Source organism: Asterias rubens, chromosome 17, assembly GCF_902459465.1.
Source record: "Asterias rubens chromosome 17, eAstRub1.3, whole genome shotgun sequence".
NCBI lineage: Eukaryota > Metazoa > Echinodermata > Asteroidea > Forcipulatida > Asteriidae > Asterias > Asterias rubens.
Window position 1 is genome coordinate 2,196,404 of NC_047078.1, and position 23,885 is coordinate 2,220,288.

Here is a 23,885-nt window from a genome sequence, read left to right on the forward strand (position 1 = left end):
TTTATACCATCAACCTCTCCCTATTACTCGTCACCAAGAAAGGTTTTATGCTAATAATTATTTTGAGTAATTACCAATAGTGTCCACTGCCTTTAACATACAGTGTTTTCCTCTACAAGGTATTTGTGACTACGATTGAATTATGAGACCTAAACCTTTTACATATAACACCATGTCATGGTGTACAAGGTGCTGCGGGGCATTATGCAGCCAATCAAACCGGGGCGAAGGCCTCATCTGTTCGATGGAGTGCACTGGGTTCTTTTTACGTGCGTTACACACAGCACACGGGAACAACGACTTTAGGTCTAATCCGAGAGTGTTCGACAAGAGATTGAACTCAGATTGAACTTTTATGTAAAGTTTTCTTTAGTCAATTAACCAATTGCACTGTTCCCTTAAAGGTTGGTGGTGGGTTGTTTTTGTCAACAATGCTGATAATACACAACATCATCAGTAGGTGAATATTATAGTGTCTACTTGTGAAAAAAAAGTACTTATTTTATTTTGTTTTAAATGTTGAGACATAACTCTCTGTTGGCAGGGGTCGTCCAGGGTAAGACAAAGATAGAAAGGAAAGAAAAAAGGGAAATAAAACATCAAAGCGATGAGCCCTCCTAGACCCCGCCAACAAAATGGCATAAATTATATATAAAGTGTAGAAAATAAAAGATATGAATATTGCAATATTTTCGTTTCACCCCTTAGGAATCTTTATATAATAGGGATTATTTATGTTTTAGGAAAAAAACTTATCCAAATCTTTTACTTTGTAATGGGAATCATAGATAACAATTTATTAACATAATCAAGCATACAAATTACTTAGAGATTTCGATGTAATTTTTTAATTTGCCAAATAGAGGTACGGCATTTTTTGTTTAACAAAATAAACCATTAAATTAATTATTGATGTGTGTTATTTGTCTGACGGTACACAGCAATTATTATCCAGTTCAAATTGTAAGGCCTTATTTTTAGCCATACGTAGTCGGCCTTTAAATTAGCAGAGTGTATAAACGACGTGGCCTGAGACACCACGTGTTAATATCGAGCCACAGAGACTAGACTTCCTGCAGGCACGATTTGAACACAACCTAATGGATTAAAGGCAGTGGACACTTTTGGTGATTGTCGAAGGCTAGCCTTCACAGTTGGTGTATCTCAACATAAGCATACAATAACTAACCTGTGAAAATTTGAGCTCAATCGGTCATCAAAAGTTGCCAGATAATAATGAAAGAAAAAACACCCTGGTCACACCAAGTTGTGTGCGTTTAGCTGGTTGATTTCGAGACCTCAGGTTCTAAATCTGAGGTCTCGAAATTAAATTCGTGGAAAATTACTTCTTTCTCAAAAACTATGGCACTTCAGAGGGAGCCGTTTCTCACAATGTTTTATACCATCAACCTCTACCTATTACTCGTCACCAAGAAAGGTTTTATGCTAATAATTATTTTGAGTAATTACCAATAGTGTCCACTGCCTTTAAAACATACAATCTTATATTATATTTTATGGAGATTGCACTGTCTAATTCATATCAACTTTTGATAGAAAAATAGGGCACATTTCAAAAGCTTGGATTAATATGTGGAAATTATGACACAAAATGTAAACTTTCCCATGGGACCAGTGCAGTATCTTGCCTACCAGACTAGCCAAAGAATGTTAAAGGTTACACCTATTATAGGCGCGTATTATTAATCTGCAGAAGCTGTTGCGAATTAGGACGCTGTTCGACCAGTGCATTGTTAAATCGAATACATGTACATGTACACTGCAAAATCTGGGATGCTAAAATTGGCACCATGGACGTATACAGAGAGAATCAAAACTGACATGATGGATATTAGAATAACGCCGATTTACACATGTATTTTTATTTTTTGCAGAAACTAGTTTATGTCATAGTTAGACACCATGGACGTTGCCAAAGAAAACTATAAAAATAAATCTGCAGGTTTTAGTAGTGGTCTGAAAATACATTTGATAGGTTTTCAAGAGGCTGAGATTGGTCTTCAGAGGTGACCTCAGACCAATCAAAACAAAATCAGCTATGGTAGCTTTAGTCACTGCATTGATCCAATTATATCATTGTATCTAATGGATCACCATGAGCGTGGAGCTACACCTCCATGATCTGAGTAGTAGCAAGTACCTGTCTTTAACCTTGCGGATAAAGACAGGGGCCCAGTCTACCCTCTCGTCTGCTTCAAGTTGACATTCTGCCCTCTGTTGACGATAACAGACCAATCATCAAACCAAGGGTGCGTTCGTTTAGCTTCCCTGGGGCGACCCCGGTGTGTGGCGTTTTTTCCTTTTTCCAGGACAAACTTGTGCAGATAATTACCCACTTTCGTCCTGGAAAAAAAACCGTCACACACCGGGGTCGACCCAGGGAAGCTAAACGAACGCACCCCAAATAATTATGATGGTAATGTGCCTCATATTTATCATTTTGAATGAAATGAAAGAATTTCCAGCGTTGTTCCCTCACACGTCACAAAATCTCCCCCAAGTGGCCATTTCAACAGGGTGCTGTCTGAAAGTTAACGTCATTAACCACGTAATACTCACAATAACTCAACCTTCAAATGACATCTTTTTTAGGACCAAGGACGTAAACGTTTAATACAAATCAACGGGAAATAGGGTCGTTAGACTTGATGACCTTTTTGTATACCTTGAAAAAGTCTCGATTTGTTTCACCATGACGTCTTTTTGTACAAATTCACTGAGCTGTAAACACCCGCTGCAATTTTGGAATGATTTATTAACCCGCATTACAGTTGTGAAATGCATCACACTTAGTTGTGTATCCAGTGTCCATTACACGGTCTATTAACTGCGCGGCGGTAATTACTCAAAATAATTATTAGCACAAAACCTCACTTGGCGATGAGTAATGGGGAGAGGTTGATGGTATAAAACATTGTGAGAAACGGCACCCTCTGACGTGACATAGTTTTTGAGAAAGAAGTTTTTTTCCACGAATTTGGTTTCGAGACTTTAAGTTTAGAATTTGAGGTCATGAAATCAACCATCGCAAAGCACACAACTTCGTGTGACAAGGGTGTCTTTTCTTTCATTATTATCTCGCAACTTCGATGACCAGTTGAGCTCAAATTTTCACAGGTTTTGTTATTTTGAGCATATGTTGAGATACATCAACTGTGAAGGCTAGTCTTTGACAATTACCAATAGTGTCCACTGTCTTTAATAACAAAGAACAGTGTTGGGGAGAATTGGGAATCGGGCATAACCAGAATAGTCAAAGCTTGTGGTAGGCATTGCCCAGATAAACAAAAAACAGTGGACTAAACATGAACATTTACAAGCATACTGATTGGTATAATTATATTTAACTAAAAGACAGAATAGACCGTAATGCGGTTTGGGTAGTTTTTGAACGACACAAAAACACCATGTCCACAAATTAACATTAAACTATAACACGCTTTGAAGGTCATGATGGTACAAAGCTTCCCTTAAAATATTACTTGCTGTAAGCTTGTAGTTTTCAAGAAATAAAACAGAGAAGTTAGTCTAAGAAGACGAACATAGCATGTACAACGTACTTTACGCGACTCTCCTAAAAATAAAAAAAGTTCTGATGTTCACTTTTTAAAAAAACCAAAACTTGACGACTATTGAAGGTGAAACGTGTACAGGTAAATTTTATTACATAGCATACATCTTCGTTCATAGTTAGTTGGGATCCGTCTCATGGCCAACAACTTGATCTACAAAAGGTATCAAACCCTGTAAAGACAGTGGACACTATTGGTAATTACTCAAAATAATTATCATCGTAAAACAACTTGATTACGAGTAATGGGGAGAGGTTGATGGTATAAAACATTGTGAGAAACAGCTCCCTCTGAAGTGACGTAGTTTTCGAGAAAGAAGTAATTTTCCACGAATTTGATTTCGAGACCTCAAGTTTAGAATTTGAGGTCTCGAAATCAAACATCAGAAAGCACACAACTTCGTGACACAAGGTTTTTTCTTCTTTCGTTATTATCTCGCAAATTCGACGACCGATTGAACTCAAATTTTCACAGGTTTGTTGTTTTATGCATATGTTGAGATACACCATCTGTGAAGACTAGTCTTTGACAATTACCAATAGTGTCCACTGTCTTTAACGTTGAGACAAAGTATACGGGCAACTTGATATGTAAAAGTGCATCCCAGCCCATCGCACAGGATATTCAGCTAATGGCAACAGGCTCCACAAAGTGTCATCAGAGTCAATTCTTAAATAATGTTTCAAAAAAGACTTAGTAATTTATTTCCACACTGGATGATGATGTATTGACTGTATTTGATGGTTCACCCAACGCAGACGCACACACGTTTGTGAGATTACTTGTATAGTCACACCGTTCAATGATTGACGAATGCTGTTTTTGCGAGTACTTCTTCATTAAAAAGTTTGATCCTTGAGGCAGAAGCTTTAGACGTTAGCTGCAAACAGTGTATACAGTCCCATCATTCAATGAAATCTGGCTGCAAGGCCGTTTCCGACTTAGCGGCTATGGACGTGGCTATTCATATCCCCCTTAATAACAATCTTAGCGCCAGCCATAGCCGCAACTTTTGACATTATTCCGTATAAAAACAAATTGAAAAATGGATGTTGTCTCCAAAACCTCAATGAACAGAGGTATAAAGTTTCATGGAAGCTTTTAAACTATTTTTGGAATGGCGGAATCATGTCATAGATGTGGAGACTGGCTAGCCAGGCTGCTTCCAGTTACTTGAGGTTTATTGAGAATTTGTGGTTAACCTGTAATGTACGAGTATCACTTGGGACATAAAGATCAGTAGCATCATAAAAGCTAATTAAAATGAAACATTTTGATGAAGCAGTGGTGATTAATGAGGTTACAAAATGACAAGGGGGTGGGTGAACTCTTTTCTACACTTAATGTCCTTGTACATAGAGTGACTATCTTTCGTGTGCGGCAACATCATGACAAAAACCGGTGTTGTGTAAAAACCCGACGTTTCGATCAGTATGCCTGTTCGTCATCAGAACCTACCAATAAATTAGTCACTTTGTGATTAAAAAGCCAGGCAGGCTGATCGTGCTATTATTGGATTCGCCCCCTCTGGCTCCAGTACTGAGACAGAAACACCAATTGATTAAGCCAGTTTTCACACTTCATATTAACGACTGCGTCACAATGCTGTACTCTCAAAATATATAGTTCCAGTGATGTATTATACGGTGACAACCGGAAACTGTGGGTGTTTTTAATTACTTGTGTATGTATCAAGTGATATCAATCCGCCGACATGGTTTATGCGCGTGCGCACATATGCAATGATGTCGTAAGCATGACGTCATAACCATGTACATATTTAAATCACTTCGGGTGTAACCTTTTCTTTATAAAGTGGTGCAAGCTTTCCAAGCAACAACACTGTCGATATTGTTCACACACGAAACGCCACAACGAAGTTGCACAACGCAAGTAGCCCGATCCACGTAGTTCATCAACGCATATTGCTATCAAATGTACCATCGCAGTTGGTACCACAGCCTGGTCGTGTATACATACAACTTGAGATAACAACAGTCGCGTCTGACTTGGATGAGAGTGTGAAAAAAACACATTTGGAGAGTCTTAAAACTGTATTTATTTGCTGCTTCGCACCAACTGCTGGCTTACACCGACCAAAAGGTAAGCACACTGATAAACTACACTCTAAAAACTAAAGAGTTGAATCCAACACTAGCATGAGTTCGGTGAGTGACTACACTTTGAAAGTGTTGAATCCAGCATTTTATAAATGTTAAATCCAGCATTTTAAAGTATTCAGTCAACAATTTAAATGCCAGTTGAACGTTTGAAAAGCTGATCCAACTATTCCAAGGAATATTTTTGAGAAATGTTGAAATAACACTTAAATTGTTGAATTAACCCTTTTTGCGTTGGATCAAAAATTTAAAATGCTAGATTTAACAAACAAAACGCTGGATCCAACACTGTCAAAGTGTAGTCACTCACCGAACACATGCAAGTGTTGGATTCAACTCTTTAGTTTTTAGAGTGTATGTTCGTAATTATTGTTCACTGGTATTCAACTTTACGTTTTCCATATTTTGTTCTGGATACTTCCATACATTATTTATATCCAATCGGTCCATTGACAATACATGGATGTATTCATGGATAAATTGAAAATAAAGGGTGTGGTGGAGGTATAAAAAGGGGGTGTCAAGTAAAGACCATTATGACGCGTGGCACTAAGTGTATTAAATAACGTTTTTAAAATATCACCTCTTTCTTAAACTACATTACTTCAAAGTCGTTTCCAATGTTTGTTAAAGCGCTCCACTGCCCTTAAGGAAGTCTCTGTTAATTAACTAACAGAATAATTAATATCAAAGTTCACCTTGATAACACATTAAAGTTTAGGTCTAAATGTGATTGGGCTGTAATCCGTATAGGTCCCGTGTGATGTGTAAAATGTACCTAAAGAACCTAGTGCACTTTAGAGAAGGGGTGCCCGGTGTTCCAGGTTTGACTGGCAGAATATTGGGCCGCAACACCTTGTACACCATTCTTGATGCTGTGTAAAAGGAAAATGGTTTCATACTTGAAAATGTATTTCAACATAATTATCTGGCACGCCCATCTGGTGTGATGAAGCGCTTTAATAAGACCTCGGCATTGTTATTTTTGTGTATTACCAATAACAATATTTGACAATAGATCAGTGTTAGAGCAAACAGTGGCCTTAATTACTAATGTCAGCCCGAAATTGCTATATTTAGCTCCCAACTCACCACCCTAGATCAGTCAGTCGGTAAATATCCTTGAATCATGGTGCGTAAAGAAGTTATGAGTATAAACAATACCAAATGAATGTTTAATTAGTTTTGTGTAGTATTAAAATTGCAAATTGTGGTTTTAAGGTTACAAAATCACACGTGGAACGCATTGAGGGATAACAAATTAAGAATAGGGCTTTAAAGGGATTTAATACGTTTGGTAAGTGGAGCCCCATTGGGACCAGTTAAAGCCGGTGTCTGGCGTCCCTCGTCATTCACACACCTCAAAGTGTGACTGTTGATGTTCTGGCTATAGGTTAATGTTCAGTAAACATTGAGGATCAATCAGAGAGCCAGACTAATTATAAAAGTCATACCAGGAGCGTCCCTTCCCAAAAGTCCACCAAGTATATGACATACTGATTTAATAATGTTTTAATAATGTCCATCTGTAATGTCCTTTTATAATTATCGTCTCTTCTTAAAGTGTGGCATCAGGAGTTTAACTCAATAGTAATTTAGTTTACTTTTTCAAAATCCATCAGGGGTGCTACTTTTTTTCTTCTTTTTTCTCTCCTAATTGTACGTGCATGTTTTTGTTTTCTTTACTGTTCTAATTGTCTGTACTTGAATTTGTACCTCTGAAATTAAAAAATGAAATGAAATTAAATGAATGAAATGAAATGTCTAGAAAATAAAACTATTAAAACTATCGCCGTCAGTTTGATACTTTCGTGGCTCATCTGATACCAATTTCGGGTCAAACTGACCAATGAATGGGTCAGAACCCATTAGGACCTGAACCGAGTCAATTGTGACCCTGCATCCATCATGACATTGAAACACAATCTTTAAGTACATAGTGGCCCTTTTCAAATCCACGGCTTCGGCTTTGGATTCGGCTTCATGCACCGTTATTTCGTCAATACAACCGCGGGGCCAAGCTAGCCCGAGCCAAATCTGGCCGAAGCCGTGGTTTCGAAAAGGCCACACAGTGGGGACACTGTAAAAACAGTTTTTAGATTTCAACACATGTCTAAGCGTAAGTCTTGTATCCATTTTGAGCAGGTGTAAAATATAAAAAGCATGTTTTTATTATCAGTTGAACATGTTTAACAATTAGTGTGGGTACAATTTGTGTTTAAACTCACAATAGAGTTTTACAGTGTGTATTTGACGACATTTTCACTGGTTTGTAAATAACGTCTGGATTGTTTCGTCACCTCAACAAGATCTGTAAATGTCATTTTCAATGTCCTTGTTTCTTCTTTGTTGAACCATGATGCCTGCTGATGCATGAATGATGTAGAACCACATTATTAGATAAATCATGTGCTTAATACATTTATTCAATGACATTATCTGCTTTTCTTTACATGGCGGAACTTTATCAAACAAAACTCATTTAAAGTAAAGATGGTATTTTTTGCATCAGGTAACAAGATTATTGTTTGATTAGTTTTTGCTCTCTGTCACACCGATGTGTTTTAAAATTGGTCTAATTCCAATGTATTGAGGCACGAAGCTTTTTCCAGTTTTACAAATTCGCACTAACCAAGTAGCCGTTTTAAATTCATTTAAAAAATAGTGCATCTGGTGCCCAAATTGCAAAGTAATGGGTCAAACTCAAACTGACGCAACATCCGAACTCATTGGGAAGGTTTAGCTGCACGTTACCCTTATACCCGTTTAGCTGCACGTTACCCGAGCAAACACGTAAACGTAAACCTCCGGAAAATGTGTTGTTTCTAGGTGACGTCACTACTTTGGGCTTTCCCATGTATGACGTTTGCACGTCACGTACTAAAAAATGGTTAGTTCACGAACGCTTAAAACGTGACTTTTTAACGATTTTTTTTCTTTCTGACGTTCACGTTCACGTATGCTCGCGTAAAGGCCCGGTCAACGATAACAACGTATTAAGAGAACGCATTCTATTGGTTGAATTACTCCACGCAGAATACGCACACGCTCATTCAATCAATTGAGAGCGTTCTCTTTGCGTCGTGATCGTTATCGTTCTCGTTATTGCTGCAGTGGGACCGGGCCTAGACGTGCAGCTAAACCAATTTTAACCCGTGTCAGATTTAGCCTGGCCCGGTGTGGTGGTTTCAACTTTCCGCTGTGTTCAGTTTTCCGAATGAACAAATACGGTAGCATTACGTCATGCGATGCCTGCGCACAGCAAGCGAAAGTAGTCCATTTTTAGTGCCGTATTGAGTCATCCGTTACCCTCCGGTAGCTGTCATGGCGGCGTTCACGAGTCGAGTACAACTAGCGGCAAACACGTGGATCGTATGAGTTGTTTTTTTATGCAAGCAGAGTGTGACCTGCCTGAAGTTGTACCCATGAATACATATAAAGAGGGGGCAAGAGATTATGTGACTACACAGAAAAGAATCGTAACATAAACAATGTGGGGTCACTGCTGAGAGAACTACAGTACTCGCCGGGGTACTCGCGGAGGTATCTGACAAGTCACCCGGAAAACTGAATACGCCGGAAAGCTACAACCGTTCGAACAACGTGCTGATATGACCGACTACGTCACCCGGAAAACTGAACACGGCGGAAGACTGAAACCGCCACACCGGGAGTGGGAAATGGGTCAGACCCTCAAGAACCACTAGTACTATAACTTAACGGTTAGTTGTAGGTCTTCATAATGTTTTCAGTTGTTTTATTGCCTCTAGTTTTGAATGACTTGGTTTTTGTTAATATTCATGACAAATTTTTAACTATTGGTTTGCTTGACGTAAATATTTATTTAGGCATAATTTTTATGTCATAAAATAATGTGCGTCAAATCTTTCCAAGGACACAAATTTGCTCCATATAGATCAACCCAAGCGGAAACAAAATGTTTCCTTTAAGACTGTGATTGATTTTTGACTCAGACGGACTTCATCTCATCGTTGTAAATTAAACCTTTTGAATAATATGCTTACATAAAAAATCGAACTGGGAACTGTGCAGTTGAAATAACATTCACTAAGAGCTTAATAGATTGTAAAGAAAAAAAATCAGTAAAAATTTCAAATTAAAACTATTTTGAGACAACTTTTGCACGTAGACCATGAAGGTATGACCTTACAATACCTTCTGTGAGTACACTTTTAAATAATCTGAATACATCGTGGCAACTTTTTGCATTCACAAAGAAAATTAAACAAACCTTGCGAAAGTAGTAGTTTATTTTGAATCAACTGGGGATGTCAATGTCACAGCTTGTATTTTGTGTAAAGGGTAGTTTACTGGACACCAACGTTGGTACGGGGCAAACCGGTATGCTAAATTGTTTTAATTTAGATGGAAACACGTGACAAAGGGGCTACCCCCTCACCACCCTAAAATGTTCATGTACCCTCCTCCTCTCTTGTACAAAATGCCCCCCCCCCCCGTCAACCCCCTGAAAATCTTCTGAAGATTTCTTCGATTCTCATAACACAAAGAATGCACAATTGGATGGGTGGTACATCATGCCACAATACCTAGCACCAAAATGCAAAACCCATACCAAAAAAACTAAACACACATAGACCCAGACAAAAACTATGCAGAAAAATTAAGATATCAATCATCATGATACACGTTTGACGTTTAACCATAACGCACAGCCATCCTAGGGGTAGCCCTATACACAACAGCTCAACTAACACACGTGGGCGAGAAGCAATATCCTGTACATTTCCGTCGAAAAAATGCTACTTAAGTCTTACAGGTGGCGGGAAAGACAGCAAACATTGGAGTCATTAACATCGATCACCACCCCCGTACCCCCCCCCTCCCCATCCATATTGTAAATTTTACAAAAATGACGTGTTTTCTGAGAACATTAAAGGCACTGGACACTCTTGTTGGTAATTGCTCAAATCAATTGTAAGCATAAAACTTTACTTGGTAACGGCAGTGGAGAGCTGTTGATAGTACATTGTGAAAAACGGCGCTCTCTGAATATTAACGTAGGTTTTGAGAAAAAGGTCAATTCTCACTCAATTAATAATAAGGGACTTCAGCTGAAGCCTTTAATTATGCAGATAAAAGCACCCAAATGTGTGGAACAAGAGTGTTTTTTCTTTCATCATTCTCTTGCAACTTCGATGACCAATTGAGCTCAAATTTTCACAGGTTTGTTATTTTATGCATATGTCGGGATACATTAAGTGAGAAGACTGGTCTTTGACAACTACCAAAGGTGTCTAGTGTCTTTAATGCATACTTTGGTAATTACGCCATAAGCTACTCACCATAACAACTTGGTAAACAGCACCGTAAAGCTGTTGATATGAGGCCTACAACACATTGTGCGAAACAACACCCTTTGAAGTTATGCAACACATTTTGGATCTGAGAGAAGGCTTCAGGCATGAAGCCATACTCGTGCATCAGATGTGAGCACACAAATCCGTGCAACAAGGGTGGGGTTTTTCTTCCACTATTTTCTTACAACTTCGATGACAAATTGAATGTTTGTTTTGCCAAACAAATACTTTGAAGACCTCTTGATCAATACATGCCATTTACCAGGAGCTCTAAAATATTCGAAGAAATGTCATGAAGTCCGTAAAAATTGCAATAATGCCCTGATAGTCCTGAGCAGATACTTTGGACAATGTAGCATGTTGCATATGGTGAATCTTCAATATCGTATTCAGTATCAGTATTATATATCAATCGTTCCATGTTTAAAGGGAAGGTACACGTTTGGTAATTACTCAAAACAAATATTAACTTAAAAACTGACTTGGTAACAGGCATTGGAGAGCTGTTGAGAAACATCTGAGAAACGGCTCCCTCTGAAGTAACGTAGTTTTTTTTAGGAAGAAGTAGTTCTTCACTAATTTGGTTTCGAGACCTCAGTATTAGAATTTGAGGTCTCGAAATCAACCATCTAAAAGCACACAACTTTTTTCTTAAACAAGGGTGTTTTTTCTTTCATTATTATTTTGCAACTGCGACGACCAATTTAGCTCAGATTTTCACAGGTTTGTTATTTTATGCATATGTTGAGATACACCAAGTGAGAAGGCTGGTCTTTGACAATTACCGACAGTGTCCACTGTCTTTAATACGCCAATTCCAACGGCCGTTGCTCATTCGCCGTGCAGAAGCCATCGATGAAAGTATTCGATACGGAGAAGAACATTCGATATGGCGAACCCTCAGTATCAATTTTTAAAATATATTAGCTGAATTTCATAATTGGAAAATGGATAATTTGAAGACTCTTAATATGGGCGTAAACCAGACTATTATTATACGAGGGCGATATGCTAACTCAAGGGTGAGAGAGTGGCGGCGCCCACTGCGAAACTCTAGAAATGATATATAAAAGTGACGTTACAAAACTCAATGATTCTTCCGTATAGTCTCCAGTCAAGGCGCTAAGGACAAAGTCAGTATACACCTTACTCGAATGTGACGCTATGCAGTGAGACCTACACTGAAAAATCAATGGAAAGTTTCCGTCTAGAGAGCGACACGAAAACAGGCTAAGAGCCCTTAGACTCTTTTCATCTGGAGGCTGTCGTCCAGACAAGCTGTCTGGGTGGATTCCGATTCTGACGTCTCGAATAACGACTATACACTTTCTAATCAAAATGTTTATTTATCTAGTATAAATGCTACTGCTACATATTTTTTAAATGTTTTTTTTTGCTTTAGAGATTGCGTGGAACTAATTGCCTTTTACATTTTCCCTGTGTGAAAAGGCCCCGTGAGTCATAGTTCCGTCTATTAATTTCCGTTTTTACATCGGCGAGTACCGGTGAAACAGAATATAGATAGCGTCATTAACCAAAATAAACAAACATAATAATTCCAGGAACTTCTTTCTGTTTTTCTTTTTAGGTGAAAGTTTGCGCATTGTACAATTGCCGTTTTTCTGTGGGCTTTTTGACACAATTTATTGAGCTTATGTGTTTGATTACTTCACTGGTTCCCTTGAAAATACCACGAAGTGGAACATTCGAGATCCTCTGTAAGTAAGGTTTCGTTTAACCTAATGACAGTCGCGAACGTACATTTCGTAAAATGACATCCTCGTCCCCGGGGTCCATTACTGTTTGATCGTACCATCCGTCACAACCCCCGGCAGCTGTGTTCCGCATTGGGTTAACGCGTACCCAAGGTTTTCCCGCTCCTCGTCGTCGAGAAAAAAATAGGGTAACACTTACTCCACCCGGTAATCAAATTACCTGATTGTTCTGGATATCAGATATTTTTGACACGTGCTAATCGACAAGTGTGATAAGTTTTAGGTCAGTGACTCTTGTTTTCACAGCTACAGTACGACAGTGTGTTTTTGTGGTTTTTTTTTTGGTTTTTTTACAAAAATGTCAACAAATAATACACCACAAGAGAAACTTACTTTTAGTAGACCTGGGACAACAAAACACAAATCATTTCAATTAGTTGTGTTCCTACAGTCCATGTTAGAATTAAAGTTAAAATAAAAACATAATTGTGGGTGAGAAAAAATAAAATCAATTTGGAAGAAGGTATGACAATCAATGCTACACTTTTGTAGCAGCCGTGATGGTAGTGCTGTCTTTTCCGGCCTTTCACTCCAGTGGACGAGGTTCGAACAATTTGAGTCTAAACGAATTGCCTTTATAGTCACTAATTTATTTATAGCGATTCGGATCTAAAATTAGGCCGCATGCAACTTGACGGCTGCATTTATGGCTACGACTTTTGCGGAGGTTGTTCCTTTATCAGCAAGAGAGAGAGCCGTTTTAGCACCAGAAAGAAGTTTACCGACTTGTCAACAAGTCTAGTTGCTCATTTGCTTGTATTATTCTAATTAGCCCCCCCCCCCCCCCCCATCCTTCCATCCGGAAACTAATTAGAGAAGTAACATTTATTACGGTACTTCATTTACTTTTAAGTGATAAAAGTGTCAGTAACGCACGTAGGTATTCATGACACTGGTTATAAATTGGTATCTTAATTACAGGGTCTATCTCCTGTACTCCAATCCAAATTTCGGCGAGGAGGAAAACAAACTATTTCTTTTCATTTCAGTGGATGAAGTCTCTTGAGTGTTTCATCATTCATACAACAAACTAGAGTTAACGTGAACATGTGGATTCCTTATTTCCAAGCGATCATAAAAAGGGGGCGATTATACGACAAAGGTATAGGTTTATACCGGTTTGTTGAAAGGGTAATAAATCAAATCTCAAAATGGTCTTTTTTGATTGCAGGTTTTGGTTAAAAAGTAACTAATCGGCACTGTGAGGCATTGGGTGTATCTTACGGTAGATATTCCGACTGCTACACGTCGTCCATGAAATACTCCCAGAATAATTGTTTACTTTGAAATTGGGTACCTGCTGCGTTCAATGACATTTTGTTTGTCTCTGCCTGTCTTTTCGTTTCTTGTAGTTTATACCTTTTTATCAAATGGGATGATGCGTCATTGGCTGTTTGAAGGGTCCATAAATCAAAAATGATAAAACACTGCAGCAGTAACCAATAATTGTATGTTGAAATTTATGATTGGTGGTCAGATTGGCGCATAGTGGTCTCTTTCCTAGACTTGACTCAAGACCCACTCCCGTGCCATCGCCAGAAAACTAATGTTTTGTGATGCTTGGCATTCCCCAACCTGTTCCGCATGGGACCACGATAGCTACATTTTGACTGCGGGCATGCTTTTAGGAACCTCTCAAACGAGAACGGGACTTGGATCAAGACTATCTCTTTCCCGGCCTTCCACCTCTATTATAACCCGGTTCGAATCACGCTGGGGCACTATGTGGATTGGAGTTTTCAGTCCCTATCTTACTGCCTGGGTTTTCCATAGAATAGTTCTCTGCCTTCAACCTCTACTGACCCCGGTTCGAATCACGCCTGGGCACTATGTGGAATGAGTTTTTACCAGTTCCTGACTGTGTAGGTTTTCCATAGATAATTTATCTGCCTTCCACCTCTAGTAACCCGGTTCAAATCACGCCTGGGCAGATATGTGGAATGATGAGTACCCATTCTCTACTTGACTGCATGGGGTTTCCCGAGAAAAGCCCTCTGCTAGCCACCTCTATAAGACTACGGTTCGAATCACGCCTGGGCACTATGTGGAATGGGTTGTCAGTCCCTTCCTGCCTGCGGGGTCTATCCGTGGAACAAAATTGTCGGTGGTTTTTCTTCCACAATGTCGTACCATAGATACTTTCATCAGACAAACATTATATTTTGTGTGTATGGTCTATTAAAGATGCATGACAGTTGAGTGATTTGGAAGTGTCTATAAGAACATAGATTTGTAAAATAAAGTTGTTGAAGTCTACATCCGGCTCGAGTTATTACTTTGCGTACATTCTACATACAAACTGAAACTTCCTTCCTCGTCGTCTTCTCTCCATTTGGTTCTTCGCTCTGAAGTGATTAAGTTTGCTTTTTCTGAGAGTCCCCCGGCTTCAAAACGTGTATAAATGAAATGAAAAATCAACATGATATAATTATCACCCACAGCTCCGTCATGGAAGTGTTGCTGTAAATCTTCGGAGAATTCGAAGTTCCAAGCAGTCTCTGACGTCATGCCGATGGTGCAAAAAACACAAGTCGTAATTGTACCGCTGTAAAACTAAGAAAAAGGACAAAAAACATAATTCGCCGAGTCGCTTATTAGTCTCCAAAATCAAAATGCTTTCCTGTAATTATTATTAAGAAACGAGATACCGCGAAAAATGGGGAGATTTACAACAAGCCATTAGGCGAATAGAAATTGAAGATGGAATGATGAGGGAAGGAATTAAGATGCAGCCACAGTTCTCATCGTTCCTGAGGGGACGATGTTTTGATTGGTTATGTTTCATACATTGATATTTACGACTCACAATATGAAAGATAAAAGTTTCACCGATCGGTCACAGCTCTCTCATTGACCCACCCAGCCCCCTTCCCGCCCCAACCCTCTTCAGTCCCAGATAAACCATGCCGGATGGCAGAGCCTGGTATTCCCCCCCCCCCCCCGCCCCCTGCGCACACTCACCCAACCTTAAGGATCCGGTTGGTGGGTTACTGCTATTGTTGTTCAATTATTACCTTTTTCTAAAGTATTTCTTCTTTTCTTCTTGTACATTGTACACCCTAACTTCCTCTACAGAATTCCTAAGATTCCAAGAACACCGTAGTGAAGACACAATAGGGTTTGGGTGGTAGGGTTGGGGGGGGGGGGGGGGTTACACCTTGCCACATATCGAGCACCAATGCCCAGACGAGAGGGTATAGGGCCTATCGGTGGTGGATTTTAGTTCTGTTCACCAACATTGCAACTAACGTTATAGTGCTTTTCAATTGAGATTTTTTTGTAAAAATCGATTCACAAAAGGGAATCCTTAACAAGTCAGGAAAAAAATGGCATCAGGGGAGTAACTACATTATGAACAACTCTAGCTTGCACACACGTCTCCCTTCCCCGCTTCGCCATGCCACACCCTGCACTCACCAACCCATCATATGCCTAATCCCTGTCTAACACCTCGTACCCACACTTCAACATTGCCTACACGTCAAGTTAACAAGGCGATATTCAAACCCCGCCATTTTGACTCGAAAGTAAAAGCTTTTCAGACGGAATTCTGTCTCAATTTCGGCAAGTTTTTAGTTAACCTAGCAATGTTTTCATCAGTCAGTGGAATTGACATAAGTGATTTGTTTGTTATTCTAAAAATATTGTGTTTTACTTAATAAATGGTTCGCACACCCTCATCAAAACACACTCACATCTCTGTGCTGCAGTCACTCGCTGTAAAACTAAAAACACTGTGTGGACGTGTGGACTTTCACAGTGTTTCACGTCACTACTTCATGTGGACCTCTTCATCAGGTCACACTTCGATAAAGCATTAAAGCACCCCACACATCAGGTCCACATTTCGATGAAACATTAGAGCACTCGGGTCTGTTCAACAACAGTTATCTCAAGAAACAGAATTGTAAAACTCACCCAAATTTACCCAAACCCTATATAGTGTTGAAGCATTGTGTCCGCCATATCTCAAAAAGGCTCATACGGTTGGGACCAGGGTCCAGTTTCATAGCGCTGCTTAACGGTAAACAAATTTGCATGTTTACTGTAGAAGAAATTTTGCTTAAGCCTTAACGCGTGTTACAGGTTAGCAGAAAAATTGGGCGGCCATAGTGCGTGTTTACCGTGATTTGCATTGTGACGTCATTTTTTTTCCGTGCGGTTAGCACCGGAAGGTTAGCATGCATTTTCGTATGCTTACGGTTGGCAGCGCTTTGAAATAGCCGCTAAGCAGCGTGACTTACGAGTACCGTTTATTCCAAAACTCCCTGCCGTCTTTTTATCGCTTGCGAGAAAGAACTTCTTCAAAGTGTGTTATGAAAATTTACCCCTGGTGTACCGTCTGTTGTAAGATTTTTGTCTCAGGATCATTAATGAGCTGTCAAAAGTATTCAATATAGAGACAGTAGTCCCAGACTCTCTAGCTTTCAGTCAAGTCACTCGAGGCAAAAGGGGCGCAACACTAGCACGAGACGATGTTTTGCAATTATTGCGGTTCCAATTACGACTTGACTAGAGGCTATCGGAACACGGCTGAAACTTCGTATGAAGTTAAAAAGGGATCGTTTTATAATCACTAGCAGGCTTGACTTTAAGCTAACCATATCCGATAAATCAAACTAAGGTGAAGTGAGATTATCCACAATTGTGTTTATACCTTAAAGGCAGTGGACACTATTGTTAATTGTCAAACACTAGCCTTCACAGTTGGTGTATCTCAACATATGCATAAAATGACAATCCTGTGAAAATTTTAGCTCAATCGGTCATCGAAGTTGCGAGATAATATTGAAAGAAAAATAACCCAAATCTGAGGTCTCGAAATCAAATTCGAGCCGTTTCTGACAATGTTTTATATTATCAACCTCTCCCTATTACTCGTTACCAAGTAAGGTTTTATGGCAAAAGTTGTTTTGAGTAATTAACAATAGTGTCCACTGACTTCGATCGATCTGTTCAACTTTATTTATGATTCGTACACCTTTGGATTTCATTTTATTTTTAAATAACTTCTGGAAAATCATTTATCTTTCTCTCTTTTTCTTTTTTTTCAAATTCCAGACGAAATCAATGGGAGACTTTCTGGGACGATAGAGGGCAGCAGACTTACCGGGTAAATCCATTGTTCTCAGAATTATGCGCATGTTCAGAACTACGTAAACAATGGAAATTTACCCGGTATGTCTGCTACCGCCAAGCGTTGGAAAGTCTCCTATTTGCGGCAATTGCCTGATATCATACTGCTTGAAATATTTACGGTTGAGTGTCGACGCCTGGGGGATCTTTTTTGGAATAACTTGTCATTTCTAAAATCCCTTTCTGACATCTTTCCCCCTGCAAACTCGTGTTCGGACTTAAATGGCGGAATTTGATATAACGAGAATGGGTCTTATGGACACTATTGGTAATTACTCAAAATAATTATTAGCATAAAACCTTACTTGGTAACGAGTAATGGAGAGATGTTGATAGTATAAAACATTGTGAGAAACGGCTCCCTCTGAAGTTACGTAGTTTTCGAGAAAGAACTAATTTTTGACGAATTTGATTTCGAGACCTCAGATTTAGAATTTGAGGTCTCGAAATCTAGCATCTGAAAGCACACAACTTCGTGTGACAAGGGCGTTTTTTCTTTCATTATTATCTCGCTACTTCGACGACCGATTGAGCTCAAATATTCACAGGTTGGTTATTTTATGTATAATTATGTTGAGATACACCAAGTGAGAAGACTGGTCTTTGACAGTGTCCACTGTCTTTAACCTGTTTATAGTGTGTTTGTCCATTATCATAATAATAATAATAATAATAATAATAATAATAATAATAATAATAATAATAATAATAATAATAATAATAATAATAATAATAATAATAATAATAATAATAATAATAATAATAATAATAATAATAATAATAATAATAATAATAATAATAATAATAATAATAATAATAATAATAATAATAATAATAATAATAATAATAATAATAATAATAATAATAATAATTGGAGGATTGTGTGAGTATCTTGTTTGAACAGGTGAGATTTTAAGTTTGTCCTGAATGTTGTGATGGATGGAGATGATTTGACAGTCAGTGGGAGTTGGTTCCACACCCGGGCTGATGCTACAGAAAAAGACCTAGTGCTCCAAAGGGTGGCAGTCCTGGGCTGATGAAGCATCATGAGCTCATTAGAACACAGTCCGGTGTTTGCTGAGGTGTATGGGTGGATGAGGTTCATGAGGTATTCTGGAGCATTGTTGTGAAGAATTTTGAAAATGAACAGAGCAAGTTTGTACTGTACTTTCTGATTACATAGACAAAAAAATATGGCCCCTGTCTCAAGGCTATTAAAACTAGCTACACTTCTGCCGTTAACAGCTTCAGTCAAAAAGACAATAACTTGACGTCACTTGAGGGAGGTTTCTTTGTTAACTCTCCATGTTGCAACAAATCATCTCTCAAAACGGAACTTTCACAATGACATAATGGTGGGTAATGGCAACAGCATCAATGGGCCTTAATGAGGAAAATATCCAAACAAGATTAGAGAATGATAAAAACAATTGTTTGTAACAATTCAAATATTTTTAAAAATATTTACTCCATCATGCGACTCTTGTTACAGCTACGGCTACGGCTATGGGTGTTTGTTAAAGGAACACGTTGCCTTGGATCGGTCGAGTTGGTCTTTAAAAAGCGTTTGTAACCGTTTGTTATAAAATCGATATGGTTAGAAACATATTTTAAAAGTAGAATACAATGATCCACAAAAATTTTCCTCGAAATTGAGTGGTTCTTTTACTTTGCGAACTTACACGGTCGGCAATTTATGGGACTTCCATAAATGGCCGACCGTGTTAGCCGGCGAGGTAAAAGAACCACGCATTTTCGAGTGATACCACTTGTGTGGATCATTGTATTCTACTTTTAAAATATGTGTCTAACCATGTGCATTTTATAACAAACGGTTACAAACGCTTTTCATAGACCAACTCGTTCGATCCAAGGCAACGTGTTCCTGTAAGTCGAATAAAAAAATTTGAACTTTTAACGATCCTTCATCGCCATTGCCTATGGGGTCGTTAATACAACACGCGTTCTCAGTCGTAGACTTGATTAAAGTCCCGTTCTCTCGTGCGAGAGGTCCGTAAGCATCCGCCGTCAACGGGGTGTTCATGCGTCACAACAGGTTGGGGAGTTTCTGGTATTAGGCGACTGGATGGGACTGAATAAGCACTCTCATCAGATCGGGACTTGCGTCAAGTCTACCTCAGTCATAACTCTAGATGTCATTAACCTCGGCCTCACTTTTCCGTAAAACTTGTCCACACATTAATTGCGAAAACCAAACTAAAATGAGTCGAAAACTATGACCAACCATTAACACACCACCAATCTGCCATCAAACATACTTTGCACACACCGTGTGTCTAATAAACATGTAATTTTCCCGTAAAACTTGTCCACACACAAATTGTGAAACCCAAAATAATAGGAGTCGAAAACTGTGACCAATCACTAACACATCACCAATCTGCCATCAAACATACTTTGCCTGCACTTTTCGTTCTATAAAGATATAGGCTTGCGTCATTAAAACGACTGTCCCGATGAAAAAAAACAAACATTTGCGATAATTTATACTAAAAGCTTTTCTGTGTCCATTAGGGAGGACATGACTTTGATGTAACAAAGTTAATAATGATGGAGCCTTCAGCATGTAATGGTCATCCTAGGCTTAATCAGTGTTTACTTTCAAGTGAGTACCCATATTGGATTTACATGTGTTATTAAGGATCTCCTGGGGATGCGTCATTATTGAATACTTTTTCACCGCCGGGTATACGATGTGGTATCATTGCAAATCATTATAAATGTCACCTAGACTAGTCACATTATTCGGTTAGAGCGAAGACCACTGTAACCATTAATTACAATGGGACATTCGGGCTGCTTGTTTGAAGTTATTGAGTCAGACTTTTTGCACAGTGGCGGCAGAATCAACCAAAAAAAAATGCCCTTTATTGACTTAGTACACGTTGCCATCATCACAATGTCTTAGTTGTGCCATTTTTAGTAGCGTCAATGTCCAAAATGGGTTAAAGGGTGATTTGTTGATTTCTGCCCCTACGTACCCTACGTTACTAGGCATTCTACGCTTGTACAAGGCTAGCGCAAAAATTCGGCTAGCACGTAAGCGGGAAATCGTGATCTTAAGCGTATAATTCAGCGGTAAGCAGAGCCATGGGATTGGGCCCAGGCAGGGACACGGCAAACAACCAATCTGAAGGACAAAACACTCATTGGTTATAGTTGCCTACGTGCCGTGCCCAAAGACAAAGACTGACAGATACTAACTGAAACAGCATGTACCATAACAACTTATAAGCGTAATGAGAGAAGAAAAAAACGAGAAAAAAAAAACCCGTAGTGGAATTTAAAAATAATACAAGAACTTCTAATTTGACGTGTGACCATGCCAATGGGTATAACTGATTATCCTTCATTTATCGTGTCTATCATTTCACGATTTCAGACTAAAAATTATGCCCCAAAGTCACAGCTACATGTCTTTAGTTTAATTGTACAGCGTCTTGGCTCAAAGCCCCCGAGCGTTCTAACACACAAGAGTCATATTAAAATAGCCCAGGGATTTTTTTCCCTTGATCGTCTGAAAAATGAATAATTTGCGATCGTTTTAAAAAGTAAGTGGTGCCCTGATGTTTTGAGTAGTTACGGAGGCGCGAAGCTTAGCTTACGGCACCAGGATCACTTATGTAGCAATATGATACAGTATAATATGTAAATATCACAACTTGTTGTTTAAAGCCAGTGGACACTATTGGTAATTACTCAAAATAATTATTAGCAGAAAACCTTACTTTGTAACGAGTAATGGGAAGAGGTTGGTGGTACAAAACATTTTGAGAAACAGCTCCCTCTGAAGTGGAGTAGTTTTCGAGAAAGAAGTAATTTTCTACGAATTTGATTTCGAGACCTCAAGTTTAGAATTTGAGGTCTCGAAATCAAGCATCTGAAAGCACACAACTTCGTGTGACAAGGGTGATTTTTTCTTTCATAGTTATCTCGCAACTCCGACGACCAATCGAGATAAAAAAATTATGTGGGTAGCGTTACTGACAGTAACGTTGTGTATTTCCATGGCCTTTGTCAGTCATGTTTACTCTTTCTGCTGAAGACAACCAGACCATACTTATCGAAACGTTGAGTCGTCATCCACCGGTTATTTTCAGAGAATCATCAAGCAATATTTACGCACGGTGTTACCGCAAACCTCCACCTTGCAAAGTTTCAAATCCTACTAAATATTCCTTTCTTTTTTACTCAGACAAAATGTCCGCATCTACAATCACAACCCTTCTGCTCTCACTCGCCGCACTTTCAGTCTTTCTGCCAAACGCCTCCGCAGAATGGTCACCCGACAACGACAACAACAACGACCACAAGAGGGCGCAAATGTCAGCCCATGATTGGCTGAACAGCCTTTTGGCGGGAAATGACGTCGGACACGCAAAGACCAAAAGGATTGCCAAAGCATGTGCAATTGACTGTTTGAACTGCGGTATGATGTTCCAGGTCCAAGCCTACTCACAAGGAGATTGCCTCACAGCTTGCCAGAATGATGACAACCACAGGGACCCTAGTTGCCATGAACACATCACAATGTAAAAGAAACTATTGGACAATATCCATGATGGGGAACTTCTTAAAAAACAACAGCAGGGACCAACATTATGTCATCGAGAAATTTGTTTTATTGAGGGGTTGAGCACTAATAGTGGGTTTGCTGATACAGCTATGAGCCCGTCCCGCAGTACGTTTTGTTAAAAGCACTATGGACACTATTGGTAATTACTCAAAATAATTGTTAGCATCAAAACTTACTTGGTAGCAAGCAATGAAGAGCTGTTGATAATTCACCAATTGTGAGTAACGGCTCCCTCTGAAGAAACATAGTTTTCGAGTAAGAAGTATTTTCCACTAATATTTTAATTTGATTTCGAGACCTCAGAATTAGATTTTGAGGTCCCGAAATCAAGCCTCTGAAAGCACACTTCGTGTGACAAGGGGACTGTTTTTTTCTTCCATTGTTACCTCGCAACTTCGACGACCAATTCAGTTCAGATTTTCACAAGTTTGTTATTTTGTGTAATATTGAGTATCTGTTGAGAGACACCAAGTGAGAAAACTGGTCTTTGACCATACCAATGGTGTCCAGTGTCTTTAAGCTGTGACCTAATCGCCTTGTCACACGAGACAACTTTTACAGGTAGAATAACTTGGAGGCAACCAACTGCAGTGCATGCTGAAAGACCACTTTGGTAGCACATAAGTAGTTTTTTTCTCAAACAATATCTTATGATCCAAAAGACAGTGTGAACATTCAACTATACGAATGCAGTTTCTTATGGATTGCCTGGAACTGGTTTCCTGTAAATTGCCTCGTATGACATTGCCTAAGACTACCAGCCAAACTATATAACTTATGACGTAGCAACAGACTGTATGCGTTAATTATGATTGTCACTGGTTTCCATGATATTCGCTCTATATCAGACATTATATCTGCCAATCAGAAATTGGGGAGGTAGTGCTTTCTGCTCTAACGGCCAGGCTTCGAACCGATGATACCCAAGCCCAGATCCGTATGATGTAAAAGGCGTAACCCTGTTTCAGCCCTAGGAGTAGGTGACAACGGCCTCTGAAAAAACCCCCAAAAAAAACACACCTTGAAGTGGTCTTGTGTGTCTGGCGACTTGCATAAAAAAAACAAAAACAAAACAATCTTGTGGCAGGAATTGAGGCCCCCAGATCGAATTGGCGAGTTTTTTGCCGAATTATATGAATCTATCATGGGCACACTCATGATCGAGTGTTCTTGCACGGATTGTATGGCTTATGAACTCAGTCTTCGTCTACAAAAGATCTTTATCACGGTGTGGCCGTCTTGATTTTACTCATTTCAAACTTATTGTAACCACACTGAGGCTGGACGAAATAATAGTCTGGTGCCATGTTTGCACAAAGAATGTT

The 23,885-nt window shown here is 39.1% G+C and overlaps 1 protein-coding gene across 1 annotated transcript; it reads left to right on the forward strand.

Moving 5' to 3' along the window:
• The first annotated feature begins 5,415 nt into the window (after nucleotides 1–5,415).
• Nucleotides 5,416–22,760, forward strand: LOC117301548. Its single transcript, XM_033785578.1, has 2 exons — nucleotides 5,416–5,696; nucleotides 22,180–22,760. Exon 2 carries the CDS (start codon nucleotides 22,185–22,187, stop codon nucleotides 22,518–22,520), a length of 336 nt encoding a protein of 111 aa, XP_033641469.1. The 5' UTR covers nucleotides 5,416–5,696; nucleotides 22,180–22,184; the 3' UTR covers nucleotides 22,521–22,760.
• Nucleotides 22,761–23,885: the final 1,125 nt, after the last annotated feature.

Bases quoted from the DNA above. Each gene is read 5' to 3' on its own strand.
- LOC117301548 (XM_033785578.1), top strand. From the start codon at position 22,185: ATGTCCGCATCTACAATCACAACCCTTCTGCTCTCACTCGCCGCACTT.